The sequence below is a fragment of the Xenopus laevis genome, chromosome 9_10L, assembly GCF_017654675.1.
Source record: "Xenopus laevis strain J_2021 chromosome 9_10L, Xenopus_laevis_v10.1, whole genome shotgun sequence".
NCBI lineage: Eukaryota > Metazoa > Chordata > Amphibia > Anura > Pipidae > Xenopus > Xenopus laevis.
The window spans coordinates 85,808,302-85,825,254 of record NC_054387.1 but is presented as its reverse complement, the minus strand read 5'-3'; the positions used below and the strand labels follow the sequence as shown (position 1 = coordinate 85,825,254).

General features: G+C 37.2%; 1 protein-coding gene across 2 annotated transcripts in view; it reads right to left on the bottom strand.

Moving 5' to 3' along the window:
• Window positions 1–322: 322 nt before the first annotated feature.
• erbb4.L (erb-b2 receptor tyrosine kinase 4 L homeolog) overlaps window positions 323–16,953 on the bottom strand; it is a 493,453-nt gene continuing 476,822 nt past the window's right edge. The window contains exons 26-28 of one of the 2 annotated variants that reach the window (XM_041575725.1): window positions 14,188–14,235; window positions 9,045–9,342; window positions 323–4,708 (exon numbers count right to left, since the gene is read on the bottom strand). In XM_041575725.1, the coding sequence (XP_041431659.1) occupies window positions 4,263–4,708; window positions 9,045–9,342; window positions 14,188–14,235 (792 nt within the window). In that variant the 3' untranslated portion in view covers window positions 323–4,262. 2 annotated transcript variants of the gene reach the window in all.

Here is a 16,953-nt window from a genome sequence, read left to right as displayed (position 1 = left end):
TGATTATTGAAGCAATTCTAGTTCTCCAGAACCAACAGAATGACAGCTACCACCCATAGGCATAAATATAAAAATGCAATCAATAGGTCTCATATTTATATGACCATATATTTTTATAGAAAATGTATAAAAAAATAAAATCAATATAAACCCTTCTTCTAAACCGGGTTTAGTATCTAGTATGAGACCACAGGATCACACTGTACACAATAAATGGCCATAAATATTTTTGTTTTGTACTGTAAGGTATTAAAAAAAAGCTACACATTTTAGGGTAAAAAACACTGCCTTTTAAAATACAGTTACTTCAATGGAGAGTTTCATAAAACACTATTTTTTTTTTTTTTTTACAAATATTTAGTTATCTTGCTGCCAAGTTTATTTTATATTCCTGGGCCACAAAAATGAATTCCTAATTCAATCTTTCCACAATACACTTACAGCATGAGCATGGGTATCGCTGTGACAGGGATGCTAAAGCTGACTGATATGGAAGGCCAACATTCTCTGCCTTGAAACACAAGCCCAAAAGGTGATACAGAAGGATTACTCTGTGACCTTGACCAGGTGCTTTCATACATAGCTGCCCTTCTTAACACACCCGCTTATTCTAATGCCTTTCAACCGGAAATAGTTTGCGATCAAGTTCATTGCATTGTCCACCAAAAGAGAAAGGACTAATAACAATCGCCCCATATTACATTCATTATACCACTTTTTATGAGAATGATTTACATTAAAATCATCTGTAGACCCAGATCATGATGCATTCAAATGTTGGATGGATCTTTTCTGATTTTGACTGCTGACTGAAACAGTTCATCCTTCTAATTTTGTATGAAGTCTTTAAACATTGATAAGAAACCCTGAGCTCAGCATCAACTTTCAAGGGAGTTCCGTTCTTGAAAAGCTTAGATCCCACTTGAGCCTGACAGTCTTAGTTGTTAGTAAAACTAGGCGGGCAAATTAATAGAGATGATATGCACTGAAGTAAAAACAAAAAAAAAATTCTGGCAACATAGGGCCTTGAAGTTATTTTTTAATTCCATGTTAGTAAAGTAAAGTTGATTTACACTTTGGGGACATCCAAATTCACAGATATAAAGATCTTCATCATAGGTCTTGCTCTCATTCACCATCAGCATTACTGTCCCAATGGACAAATTATATATTCATATGTAAACATCTATGCAGGCCGCAGGCCTTTGAATTTCTGGAACTTCTCAGTGTATATTCCCTTTGATAAGATTAGGGTTAAGATAAAACCAAACCCTGTATATTTTTTAGGTTTAAGACCAGGTTTGTTCCACAGCACAACTCAAGTTGGCTAATCCTTCCCTTTAAGACAGGAAGCAAACATGGAAACAGCCTACTGCAAAACAACTGGTTTTATAGGCTTACGTAACACTTGCCTAATTAAAAAGAAATTCTTGGCAACAATATGGCTCTGGTTTTTGACAGAGAATGGGGATCCTTAAAATGTGAGCAACATTTTATATAATAATGTAATTCACTCACACATCTGTCCATCAGTAGTTCTCCATTTTTTAAATGAAAAAAATAAAAATCACAATGATCAGCTTATAAACACTCATTTATAGCTTAACTTGTAATACTGTGCTGAATTTGTCTGTACAAATGGCCCTTGTATATCTCTTTAGTTGCTTAAAATTCCACCCAAGCTACACCAAGGTAAATATGTACAACATAACTTGATTCACTTGGCAAAATATGAGATGGATATTGGCAAAATAAGAGATGACTATTTATAAAGGAAACACACAAATAGGAAATCAAGAGAAGTATTTACAGTTCTGTGCTTCTCAGAAAACAGATTAAGTCTCACAATTAAACCCTTGTCTCATATTTGTTCTGATATGTGTATTGATTAATGCTTGTGGTACAGTAAGTAATATATGTAATGTTGGTATGTTCTCTCCTGGGAGTGATTCCAGTCAGAAAAATCGATATAATTGGCCCACAACATAACAGGATCCAATTGTAATACTTTATATCCTAAATATAGAACTTAATGAAAGTGCCATATTCCATTGGTCACTGTGTACAGCATGTGAATCTTCCTAATAATAATATTTGATATCCCTTGGGTCAAAAAATGGATTTATCATATAAGGAATTCAATGTTTTGAAGATCTCAGGAGCGCTGAGTGATTAAGAAGACCTGTCTACTTCTACTCAATCTTACATTTATTATTAGCTCAAAATTACCTCAAATGCAACTTATATATACCATAAAGCTTGAAATCATTACGCACAGTTTAATAATGCTTAGCTATTGAAACATCAGGTTAGAAAACAATAGACACTGATAATGTAGCAGCACTTCAAATAAAAACAAAATAAAAGAAAGAATGGTGAATTGTGGAACGATCCATATTGACTTGACATGACCCCAGTGTCTACAATAATGGTAAATTCCAGCTGTGCCACAAAGTCATAGAGCAAATGTTTGGGGTTGGGGACTTTCTGGATAAAATCAGTTATGTATCCGAGCTTTCATATTTTCACTCACACATTTCATTCAAGCAAATGACCATTTTTTAACTTCTACTGACCATTTGCTTTCCCTAAGCTGCTAATGCTACATGTTTTTCTATAGCTTATATCCAAAGAAACTTATCGTGACCTGTTTACAGCAAATGTTCATCTTGTTTTTGCAAATCTGAAGTCTTTTCTGTATATCTTTTGATTCTGCTGGTTGCTTTCATATTGCTTCATTCAAAATCCAAAAATAACATTAAAAAACAGAAAAAAATCAAAAACAGTCTGTAACAAGGAAAAAGAGAAGTACATCTTAAGTGCAAAACCGACTTTCTAGACTAAAGTCTGCAATTCCCTGCTGTATTAATTCTTCCTTACAGTTCATCTGTGGAACTCCCCATTGGCCAGCCCAAAGTTACCATGCATCAGCTTCCAAGAGAACAAATATATTGTTTTTTTGATAACTTTTCCAAAATCTGTCTTTTCTCATTGTTAGTTGGTGCAGTCAATCTTGACATTAGCACATTGAAATGATGAGCTCTATATCAACAAACATGAATGTTAGCAGCCACTGCTGAAACTTGCTTGTTTGTTTTATTTTCCTTCTGCAGAACTTACAAAGTAGTGTGCTGGGTGGTGGAATACACTTTTATGTATTTTGAATGGAACCAACAAAGAAATGGTGGGCAATCACAGACAGGCAATCACAGCCTCATTTGCACGTCATAACTTGGCATCAGTGTTGGGACTGAAGAGCATCATCAAAAGCACAGCTGTTCGGGCTTCTAGGATTAAATGCAGTTTTACAATTGTTTGCTTATATTTGCATCTTTCACTTTTAGGCACTGACTGCAATTTTAAAGGATCATATGCTGACTGTTTCATATTCCAAAGGGCAATTGATTGGAGATGAGCATACATCGATAACTCCTGGTTCTTCAAACCATATTGTATTTTCAAACATCATTAGGATCCATTGGAGGGATCTGCCTCACTAATGGGTCAATGAGTCTACTAGCTATTTCCCAGTTTTATTTGATCTTAAAGCAGAACTTGACACAATCACCTTTAAACCATAAATTACAGTAGCTGGTTCATTGAGTGTATGATATGTAGTTATATTTTAATTGTGCTGGGAAGTGATACTATCCATTTTGCCTTCCAAGAGGTATAATTTAAAAAAAAAAAACAAAGAAAAAAACAAGCAGCATAAAAGCCAGCTATCCACTTACATTTCTTTCTAGTCTATCATAAACAGGGAATTCAAATGCTCTTTACTACTGGTTTTCACCCCACAGCCTTTAGATGCTGAGGTTTTAATCACATATGGCATATGCTCTGCTGCATATCTGTTCTGAAAAATCTAAAATTTTATAACCAAAAAAAAAAACAAAAAATACTGAACTGAGCTGACAACCACAAAATATAAACATGGATTTCTATGCAGCCACAATAAAAACTTTAAAGGTGATCTATCATGAACTGCTACTTCCATTGTTTTTTATCTTCCAGTGGGCTCTCTTTGTTTCTCTAGTACTCCAGTCAACTTAAAAAGAAACGTATCTTTTTTCACCTTATTATGTGTGCTACATTATAAATAACAGAAGAAGCCTAGAACATCCTTTCACCTTCCAATGGGAGGGATCTGGCATGGAGAGGAAGCACACCCGAGGAAGTAAGGTGGCTAATAGGGAGGGAGGACTCAACGAATCCAAGATATGGGGGAGGGATACCTCCCTGTCCCCTTAATACTGTAAATCCTACACAACAGTGTTCCGGTGCCTATAGGGAGGAGGGGGCAGAACAGTGCCTGGTTTCAGAGTAAATTCTGTCAGGTATTCTGGATTTTCTGCTACCACTGGTCTGATCCGTCCATTTTGCTTATAAAAGTATTTTGTGCTGTATTCATGCAGGTAATCTGGATGATGAATGGTGCTCCTTGGTGGCAGACTGTGATTCCAGTATTCTGGATTATCAAATGCCTTCTTGGATTTCTCTGGCACAGTAAGTCCATTATTTTTCAGGTACTCTGCATTTTCCTTGGATTTAGCAAAAGAGTTCAAATACAAACGCTCTTTGACATATTCATCTTCTGACTTGGACTGTGTGCTGGTCCCATTATTATACTCAGGTTTCTCAACAGCTTGGACATCCCCATTTTTCCTTCGAGACACAAAGGGATTTTCTTCAACTGGGTTTAAATAATCTGAAAGACAAAACAGTTGCAGTTGCTGAAAGGTTTTGTCATTGATCAATGAGAGATCTTAAACTGAGTAATTTTATATTTTGTCAAATTCTGCCTTCAATGCTATTATGTATAGCTGACTTATCGGCCATTTCAGCATTTAAGACATTTTGATAAATTGTAGATTAACAACAAAAGTACAAAAATTATATCATTTAAAATCTATGGTGCTTTTGTATTTCTCTTGACACTGCATGTTTTTTTTCTTAACTAACCCAGCAGAAAATGAGTGGTCTTCATGTATTCCTGTATATTTTTAGGATACAAAATAATTGCAGTATTTTATTCTTTAATCTTTTATCAGTCTCATCTAATGCAGGGTCGCTTATGTGTGTTTAGGAATTTAATGTTTTTAAGAAGGTCAGTAAAAAGGAAAACCAGAAGTAGTAGCCATTCTTAAATAATAGCTATGAAAGCATTCTTCTTTTAGAAAAAATATTCCTACCACTAAACTGGATCTTATTTTTACAGAATGCTGACAGTTACAGTTGACAGAAGGAAGTACCTGCCTAAACTTTTGCAGGTATGTGCCACTGTTTGTAAATAAGCATTCCCTCTCGTGGTATGGAATCATTCTTCTGCAAAAATGATCTAGATCAGTGCTGTCCAACTTCTGTGTTAACAAGGGCCTACGTGGTGGAGGGCCTATAATGGAAGTCAGTGTTGACCAAAACCCTTTTAAAACCACACCAACTTTAAACCACACCCATGTTACCATAGGACCTTTTAAGACCATGTCCACATTAATGGTGGTATCACACCAAACAACCTAAAAGTTGGTGTTCACTGTCACTCATCACTCAGATGTGAAAAAAGTGTATTGAAAAAACATACATTAAAACATACCCTTAAATCCATATGCCTCCTCCTCCCCTGTGGATAACACAGCACCCCCACCCACAGCACATGATTAAACACCTTAGGGGTCCCTAACAACAAATTCGAAATGCTAACAAAACCCCAGAACAACCCTACCAGGCTCACGTCCCACAGGGAGCATAGGGAAGGCAGGGTAGGGCACAAACAGGTAGCATAGGGCAGGCAGAGTAGTGCACACACAGGCAGAGTAGGGCACACACGGGGAGCTTAGGGCAGGCAGAATAAGGTACACACAAGGAGCATAGGGCAGGCTGAGTATGGCATGCAGGGAGCATAGGGCAGGCAGAGTAAGGCACAAACAGGGGAGCATAGGGCAGGCATAGTATGGTACACACAGGCAGAGTATGACACACACAGGCAGGCTAGGGACAGGCAGAGTATGGCACACACAGGGAGCATAGGGAAGTTAGAATACAGCAGGAGACATAGAGACATAGAAACCTATCAAAACCACTCTGAAATGTTAACTTCATACTGTGCTACATACATTGACACAATGCTGGTGCCCCTCCAGTTTTTTGTATGAGGTGTGAACATGTGAACATTGTGGGCACTTTCAGTCTGGTTCTGGGATGTGACCAAAACAAGGCTTTAGGGGTGAGAACAACAGAGGTGTAACAGGTGTGAATAATACATAATCTTACTGTCTGAATTTGAGGTGTAAACAATGCAGGGGCCAGTTTTCTCAGTACCAATACCTTTTAACGCTTACACTGCAAACCAATTTGGTGATTTGGTACGTTTATTGAACAATTTGTACTCTTTCACTTTAAGGGCCTTTCCTGGGGAGGGTCTTTAAGGTTACCCAGGAAAACAATATATTATTTTTTCTCAGGACAACCTGAGAAAGCTTTCAAAATATGCTAGAACTTTGGTGTAATTCCACTTCTATAAAAATATATGAGCTTCTAAGTGTCTAATAAAATGAAAACCATCATGTTTCACATAGTACAATCACATATATCAAATACATAATTTATTTTATGTATGAGAACACAGTAAAGTTGGAAAGGTCTATGTGTCACGATCGCCGCCCGGAGCAGGTCCAGGAGCTCCGGGCGGCGCGTCCTTCCCTGCCAGCGTCGCTTCCAAAATGGCAGCGCCCGTGGCCGCCACGTGGGTAGCGGCGCCGGAGCAATGACGTCAGCGCGCCGACGTCGGCGCAAGGACGCCAATGACGTCACTATGGCGCCAAATTTGAAAATAAAAACGATACCTAGACGCCAGAATGGCGCCCAAGTATAGGAATCATTTCCTGTGTGTATCCTGGGTTCCCTGTGAGCTTCTATAGCTAAATCTTGTTCCTGATTGTTATTCTGACCCTTTGCCTGGACTTTGGACTTTGTTGTTATCTGCCTGCCCGTGAACTCTTGCCTGGATCCTGACTACCCCTTTGATTAACTCTTTGGACACCGCGACTTTGCACCCTCAAGAGGGCTTCCTCCTCGATCCTGACTACCTCCCTGGAGGGAGCTCCCGGCTCCCTGACACTATGTCTCTAGAACACGCCAATACCAAATGTAGTTTTATGGAGATTTCTCACTTGTATAGATCAAAATCTCCAAGCAGAACACTACCAAATTTCCAAAGCACCACTCCACAAAACGGCACACTTCTGATTTCAAGGCTAAACATTCCACTCTCAGCAGGTTTACCCTAAAAAACTATGCATTATTAGAAAGAGCAGATTCTGGCAAATCAAAATGGGTACATATATCTATCTACTACAAACTACCAAGTTTTTTGAAAAATGACCTCAAAGCTTCCAATCTACACCATCATAACCCCCACACATCATTAGGTTCCAATGTAAAACACACTAAATATGAATCCCAAGATTCAATTGAACAGGTTGATGCCCAATATGTATTGGTTTACCTAAGACTGTGGCATATAGGGGCCCAAAAATGTAGACACCCCATTCAAGCTATCAGTTCTGTAATTTCAGATACTGCAAAATCAACACATTTACACAATTTTTTTGGGGGGGGGGCAAAGGTAGAAAAAAGTACGTTCACTCCAGAAAACCATATATTTTCAGAAAGTACACATTTCCTCAAATCCAAATTGGGTATGACATGCATACCCAGTTTGGATTTGGGGAATGTGTCCGAAAATACATGGTTTATTTCTACTCCAATGCACCAAGCCACAAACCCTTCCTAAATCTGGTGATTTTGGTGACATTTCCAAAAATCACCTAAAACTTCCAACTTGCAACATCTTATTTCCCACATACTATTAGGTATCAAGATAAAACCCCCTAAATATGAATGCCTGTGTTCCACTGAACAGTTTGATGCCCAATGTACATAGGTTTATCGAAGTACATGGCATGCAAAGACCCCAAAATCGACCTTATGCATACTTATTTGATGGTTTACATTTACAAGTTTATAAACATTGCCAGTTTTTGTGGGATAAAAGCTACAAAAAGTTATGGTGACCCCTAAAAACCATATATTTTTGAAAAGCACACAGTCTGACTAATCCAAAATAGGTAATTATGTCTTTCTACTCAAAACTACCATACTGCAAAGCTACACTAAAGGCAGGGGTTTTTATGACATTTCTGAAAATTGCCTAAACATGTTGCAATGGGCCTCATTTATCTCACCCAATTTCTTACATACAATTGTAAATGCCAATGGTCTTCTGAACAGTTTGATGCCCAATATGCATAGATATACCAAAGCAGCTGGCATTTGTGGACCCCAAATAAAAAAAATTCATATGAATTTTGTTGGCTGCAGATTTGTCTACTGTGAGCAAAGACCCCTAACTGGGTATTATGTGCCACAAGACCACCTAACGGTACAAAGACCCCCCAAAACCATTTATTTTTGTAAGGTACGCATTCTGTCAAATCCAAAAAAGATAATTATGTCTTTCTACTCCAAATTACCATACTGCAAAGCTAAAGGCAGCAGATTAAAAAAGAAAAAAAAAACACAACCAAACTCAAATACCCGTTTTCACCTTATTATTGTAAAAAAAACTTGATTTAATTGGTTGGGTTTTCCTGAATCCCTCAACTTTTTTTGTGCATTTTCCCGAAAAGCCTGAATTTTTGGAATTTCTGCCTGAAAAGTCAGAAATGGTCGGATTTTCGGGCTAATTCAGACCACAGATACTGGTGCAGACCACAAATACTTCAAAATAGGATGGGGACCTCTGCCATAGACTTATACACAACCTCGACAGGTCTGAGATGGTGGATTTCGGATTTGGTTCAGTAAATAACCCCCATCATGTGGTCACCCTTTTAAGTAGATACTGTATCTGGACCTGCTTTTTTAGGTTATGTTCATATTTTGCCCTCATTAATTTAATGATGCTAAGATACTTTTAAAAACATTCTCTGGAATGTATAATATCAAATTTTAATACAAAATTATTGTCAGCAGTCACCACTTACCAGACTTCGGCTTTTCCTTTATGGGAGTCATATAGCCATCTTCCCCAACAACCCCTCTGGGGTTACGCTCTGGCACAAATGCAGTGGGGTCAGCACTATATCTCTGCAGGCTGCTCTCCTCTGGTATACGCTCTGAAATCTGTTTGCGAAGTGTGCCATTGCAACAAACATCATCAAATACTTCAGCTGTAGCCCCCTGTGCTGTCGGAACTTCTGTTATGGGGCAGGCAGTGGGTCTGAAGGGAAGATTCACTGCTTCTTGAGTGGTATAGCCTCCATCTCTATAAACAAACTGGTTCTATGGAAGACAAATGAAACAAAAAAAAATTTATTGACACTTTCATAATAACGACTAAAGAAGGTGCTTTAAGCACTGACAAAGCATCTGCTGTAGGAGAAATATGAGGGCAATCAATGAATGCTTCTTTTTATTGGATTCTTTTAGGACTACACAGCTTGACGCATATACAAAAAGTAAAATAACAGGAGCCTAAATATTAATTGCCACAGGTAAAGTCCTATTGGCACAGCAGCCACCATCACATAATGCTTTATTATTGTTACACCAATTCCTTTTGTGTATATACAAATAACCAAAGTCAGATAAGAGCCCAAAAGAAATACTGCACTGTATAGTGAAATAGCTGCTCAAGGGCTAAATAGTTGCAAAGTATCTTATCTGCTGCTGTGGCTCTCTGCCAAATGCAAATTAAGTTAGAAACGTTGTTTCTTTTTCTGGCTGTTCAGTGCAGAGAATACAAATGAGGGACTGCAGGTTGAGCTGTCAAAAGAGGGACTGTCCTTCTAAAAGCGGGACAGTTGGGAGGTATGATTAAACCTAGTAGTGATGTATGTCCATGGAGACAGCCAGAGAACTCTACAGTAGGATATGCTGGCTTTCACTAATTTCACTAATAACTGCATAATTAAAAAGCAAATACACACCACTATTAACCATAAGCCCACTGATAATGATATTGTTTTGAGGTTGTCAGTGTGCAGGCAATGAGAGGCAGCTATGTCTTATATCAGTGATCCCCAACTAGTGGCTCACGTGCGACATGTTGCTAACCAACACCATGGATGTTGCTCTCTATGGCCTCAAACCAGGTGCTTAATTTTTTAATTTCAGGCTTGGAGGCAAGTTTTGGTTGCATAAACAGAGTGTTTTGCCAAACAGAACCACCTGTAGGCTGCCAGTCCACACAGGGGCTATGGAATAGCAAAAAGTTGCTCTCCAACTCTTTTTACATTTGAATGTGGCTCATGGGTAAAAAAGGTTGGGGACCCATGCCTGCAGGGTCACATCCTCTTCTGGTTGATTCTAAAGGTATTACAACACAATTGGAAGCCTGCAGAATCCTAAATCCATCCCTTACACAGCATTATACAGAGATTGTTATTCATATAGTATCTGCACTTTGGAGCTTACAATCTAAGGTTCTCATCACTTCAACACAACACACACAAAAGGATTAATTATTTACAGGCTAGATAACCTGCCTGTACATTTTATAAAGTGGGATACAGTACCTAGATAAAACCAAAGCAGAACCATTAAAAACATACAAACACTTGCTAGTTTCTAAGCACCTTCTTAGAAGGTTTGCTCAGCCGCTCGTCATGGCCCGTTCTGCTCCACTGAATTCCCCTCAACCCAGCTTTTAACTGTTCATAGATATTGCTATAAGAAAGTTGACTTGTGATGTATTTTTTTGCAGAGGCAAGCATTATGAAAGCAATGAAGAAACTATTATTCCTTTTTGGTGAAAGAAGGGTTAAAGACTGCTGTGATATAACAGCTTTGTCCTGTAGAGCAGTAATTAGTGAAATTTGCCACCACTTTTGATGACTTGCTGACCTACAGCCTAGGCCCAGCAGCAAAAAACAAATGACTGATTGATTCAATTACCGTGCTGTCTTCTTATGCACCGTCCCCTCTGTGATGGTTCTCCGAACCCTATATTAATGACTCTTCTGACTGTTCCTTCTCAAGCTTTTCTCAAAATAAACTAGCTGCTGTCTAATGTCATTTGAGATCCATCTATGGAAACACCTTAGTGTCAGGACACTATTGTAATTATGCAAAGAATCTTCACTAATTAACTTTTCCTGTTCCTAGTCAGCTTCTGTTCAATCAGACTTGTCTAAATTCCAGTCGCATGCCTCACGCCTCATGTTAGAGATGAATGATAACAAATATGTAAAGTTATTGAGGGAAATTCAGAAGGCAAGAAAGATGGAAGATACTAGGGGTCACTAACAGTACCCTGGAGTGGCAGAATAGTAGGGGACAGGTAGAAGGCAGGAGAGGGTATGCATATGTGCCTTCCCCAAATGCCTCTTGGCTGCCCTGGTTAGGGCTGCCTAACAAAAGCAGTGCTGTATTCAAGGTGGCTAGCCACATGGTTCCAAGCACCAATATGGAGCACAAAGGCCTTTTGGCCTTTTAAGTGCAACAAGTTCAAAGTTGCAAAGTTCAAAGAGCTCTGTGCATTGCCCTTAGATTGCATCCGAAGGCGCAGTCAATTGCACTCCTAGAATGAAGTGAAGACATACATTTGCTCTGCAAAGCTGCATTCACAAGGTTTAGATGGTGGCTGGCACAGGGGTCGAGCAAGTTGTCACAGGTTTCAAGACAGCCCTGTACTTAGCACTTTCCTATGACAGACATTAAGTACATGTACAAGGTTGCCTTGCGCATGACATGGCCGCCTACAAGATACAGATTGCAGCCTAAATAGAAAAATTTGCTCTGTGCATCGGACCAAAGGGGCACAATTTTGCACCCCTTTAGTGCTTTTTTACTTGTGTCCAGGGCAACAGTAAATGGGTCCCTGTGTTCCTATTGTGTCAGGAATAGGGCATTGAGCAAACTAAAAAGTCACAAATGCTCTCAAAGGGGTGGAGCACGGCTGATCAGCACAGGCACTATAAGCTCTAAGTGAATTGCATACTAACATGAACTTATTAGCATACAAACAACTTGCACATGACAATGATAATCCATTATGTATTCATTCAAACTATTTCATTTTTAGTACTTTTAGTATCTAGGGACTAGGGAGAGGGGAAAGCAAAAACTGAAATTAAGTTAAAGGAATTTGTTTGTAGCTATTCAGTTGCTACAACACCAATAACATACATAATATATAAGCTACATTTTAAATCATGCAGACGTGTTAAATATTGAAGCAGATGCAATAACAAAATTGTATACTGTATACATACTGTACTGATAGCACTAGAAACGGAATAAATTGCATTTGCAAATACAGCGAGGAAAATAAATGCAACCTGAGCACAAAAAAAAATGCCCTAAAGCAATGTCTTTAACCCCAACCAACAGGCCTAGATTGGAGGACATCTATGACTACAAGCTATCAGAATCAATATGAATGAACAACTGAATTCCATCCTATTGCTTTTCTTGTGTTTAAGTCTAACCGTAAATCCAGACTAATTAGCACTATCACTATATATGCACTATAACAATATATATATATATATATATATATATATATATATATATATATACTGTACACCTGTATAGTTGGTGGGAAATCATGTGTCTAGTACAATGAACACAGACTGAACAAATACTAAGTTCGCTTTCAATAGGGTTTCACAAAATGCAATTTCATATATAGACTTAGCAATGATACGGGGCCTGCAAGCAGAAGTGTGACACATGTAGTTTGCAGCTTTCTGCTATGTGTTTCTAACAAAAATATTACAATAATCTAACAATGAAGGAGTGATCTTCAAATCCTTGTGCAGGACAAATTCGATTTTCTTTACAATGTAGGTGAAAATAGGAAAGTATTGTGTTTGAGTTAAATAACTGCTTGGGCAAAGATATAAAACATGCCGCCATAAAGACAGAATGTAGAATTTGGCTAAAGAAAAAACGTTGGATCCAAAAACATTCTGTAAAACCTAAATTGAATTAAAAAGAGAACTCCTTAAAAAGTGCCACTAATGTCTCATGAATTTAATTTAACAATCACAAACTGCAATTAAATGAGCACTGATACTGATTTATTTTGTGAAAACAACTTTGGTTAAGAGTGCATCAATCTATATTTGGGAAAACCATAAAATAATAAACATTAAATAGATAAAGTCTATCATATATGATAGAAAGCAAAGATATAGTTATCTAATTACAGTATTGTCTGTATATTAATTCAACTCTTATTAGACTCAATATTAATTAGGCCTATATATATAATAATAAGCTTTGCCATGTTAATAATTATAATTTCACATCACATTTTTACATGTTTTAACAGCATATGCTACTGAATATGATGGGCAAATAAGTACAGTATCTTTGCAAAAATATACATTTTATGCAATTATGTTATTTAAAATGGTCTGTGCTCAATCAAGCAGGTAATAAAGACAGGTGCTAATTATTAGAATTAGTTGCATTACTTCAAATTTAATGAACCAGCATTTCTACACATCATTAATATTGTGTTGATTAGTGTTTTTGTTCAAGATTGTGTTGTTAAACTGAGCCAAAAATAAGGCAATTGTTTATATGTTTATATGTAATATCCATGTGCAGTACCCATAGCAACTAATAAGATGTTTGCTTTTAAACAGGCGATCAGTAAATGGTACTGCTGTAAGTGACTAGACTTGAAGCACATTTTATTACAAAAGCCCCTAAGAGGGAGTATGACAAGTGAGAAATAAATTATGTATATTAGTAAATAAGGTTTGAACAGAAAGACTAAATTATATTACTCTAGGCAGGAAGAAGAAAGACAAGGACTGGTTCAAGAAGGAGTAAAAAGGAAATAGGTATGACAGGTAGGAAGAAGAAATGTATGAACTTTTGTATTTGTAAACAAGACCTGTGTGAATAGGAAGGAACACTAGAGTTTAGTACGGGGGCAGGAGTTTGGAAGGAAGCTACTCTAGGTACATGCAGTTGAACACGGATCAACATAAGAGAATACATAAGACCAGCCAAGAAATAAATAAAATAAGTTTCATTTTCACTTGGCTATTATTGTCTGTACATATTTTTGTAGCCCTCAAGACAAAAAAAAGGGACGAGGAATCTGAAGGGAAAGTAGGAGAAGACAGTAGAGGATCTGAAGGCTGAAGGGTGGTGAGAAATACTTACTCCTGACATAGGGGTGTAAGCAGGAGGAGGGCTGTGTCCAATTTCACTCTGATAGGAAAGAAAAATGGAATGATGGAAATAAGAATGAAAAGAATTTATGAGCTGCATGAACCTATATAAATAAACAGTACAGTGATGCAAACAAAATGTTATGAGGCTTTGATGTCTACTGTTAAATCCTTACAACCCAATGAGATAACATATATGGAGTACAGGATTTTACATCATTGTACAATTTCTATCACCGTGATGCCACAACATCATTCACAGCAATATCGGTTTCACACGTCTCTTTTTGTCTATAACATGAATATCCTTTGGCTATCAGTGCATAAATGTACTTTTATCATTCCTTCTATTTTAATGCATCTAATATTAGCATTATACAGTTTCTTCATGTTAAACATGGCATCAAATTATGGAAATGCTAAACTTTGTTCACTAACATTTTTAAGAATTTACATGCCATGTACATGTGCTATTTTGTTCTCCTGCCTGGGCAGTTGCATCTGTAAAATGTTGTGCTTTCTAAAAAAAAAAAAACATGTCTCCGACAGGATCCAATTACAGCTTTTCAATAGCTGAGCCAATGCACACTAGAATAACTATTGGCTGAAAATATGCTTTATGCATATACTTTAGTAAAGTGCTCTCCAATGGCCTTATATATTGAGTTGTTGAGTGGAAGAGTGCATGGGGTGTAAGAAAGGGTTAGAATGTGACAAGACATGAAACAAGTAGATATCAAGTCCTGTGAACAGATGAGAAGCCTTTAAAATGAAAACACAAAATAGATTTGAAAAAGCTTCCCCTAAAGGTATCATTTTATTTAACATTTGCTGAGAAACTCCTAATTAGCAAAATAAAATGTGAATTGTGGGAAAATATGTACATCCCTACATGGAGGATAATTGTAATTCAATGAATAATAAATGCAGTAAAAGTGCTTCTTTTAAGTGGGTTAATAAAAACATCCCAAAATTTCCCATCTGCTCTCAATATATCTGAGAAGAAAGTAAGTAAAGTAAGTCATGGAATAGATATTAGAAGTGAACAGAGGTAAAGATACCCCTTGTTCATGAGCTGCCTACTAGCTAATGTTTATCATAGGTGACATAACAAAATTGGCCACCATTACTTGCTCTCTTGAATTTGCATTCAGTGCACACATATCGCGCATGCACTTATTTAAATAATTCAGATGCCTTTGACAGCTTAAGAAAATGAAACCATGGTTAGTTCCAGTCATCTCTTGATTGCCTTTGCTGACAGAGTTTGAAGCCAGTAACCTACAGGACCTATTTCAACTCATTCTACAGCAAACATGACATTAATAGACATTTCCCTAGACTTGACATTAAAAAGCTAGGGATACTGCGCATAGCTCCATTCTAATCTAATTTATTGCTCTTGCATCGCTGTTTTGAATTTTTTAATGCTTTCATGTCAAAATGTATGTTTTACTTTTCAGGAAAGTATGTGAATGGTTGGTAAATCAGTATGGGTGATGGGGAGGATATGTCGTCGCTTTAAAGAGAAGTATTATGATATATTTGAAAATATTAGGAAATCATTTTGAAATAGCAGAGGCAAACCTAACAGACTGCACTAACCCCTAACCAACAATCAAAGTACTTATTCAAGTACTAGCTTATAGGGATACTGTCATGGGAAAATATGTTTTTTTTTTTTCAAATGCATCAGTTAATAGTACTGCTCCAGCTGACTTCTGCACTGAAATCATTTTTTTAAAAGAGCAAACTGATTTTTTAATATTTAATTTTGAAATCTGACATGCGGCTAGACATAGTCATTTTCTAAGTTCCCCCAGTCATGTGACTTGTGCTCTGATAAACTTCAGTCACTCTTTATGGCTGCACTGCAAGTTGAAGTGATATCACCCCCATCCCTTCCCCCAGCAGCCCATCAGCAGAACAATGGGAAGGTAACCAGATAACAGCTCCCTGGTAGATATAAGAACAGCACTCAATAGTAAAAAGCCATGTCCCACTGCAACTCCTTCACTTACATTGAGTAGAAGAAACAATAGCCTGTCAGAAAGCAGTTCCATAATGCAGCACTGGCTCTTTCTGAAAGCACACAACCAGGCAAAATGACCTGAGATGGCTGCCTCCACACCAATATTACAACTAAAAAAAATACACTTGTTGTATTAAGAATGAAATTTTATAAGGTAGAGTGAAATATTTACAGTGTAAACAGTGTAATTTAGAAATAAAAAATGCACCATAAAAATCATGACAGAATCCCTTTAAAGCCACATTAAAATTGCATACAAAGGTAATAGGCACTCAAAGGATCCATACAGATCAACAAATATGTAGTTAAAAAGGAAATTATTTATTTAGACAATATCTCTATGGCCATACGCATTTCATACTTTTAAAGTACAAAACATTTATGGCCGTAGAGATTTTTTCTTAAATAACGATTTTCATCTCTAACTAGTGATGGGCAAATCTGTGTGAAAAATATGCGAATTTACCGCAAAGTTCATGTAATGGCGAAAAATTAGAAACACATTAAAGTCAATGGGCTTTAAAATAATTTTGCAGCGCGTAAATTTTGACACAATCCACATTTTTTAAATGCGCGACTATTTGGTCCAAATGCATTAAAGTCAATGAACAATTTTTATGTGTGTGACTATTTTGACATGCATCAATTTTTTTTGATGCGGCAGACTTTTTGCCGGCAAATTGTTGTCACAGTTTTAATTCATTAATTTGCTTGTGACGAAATGCG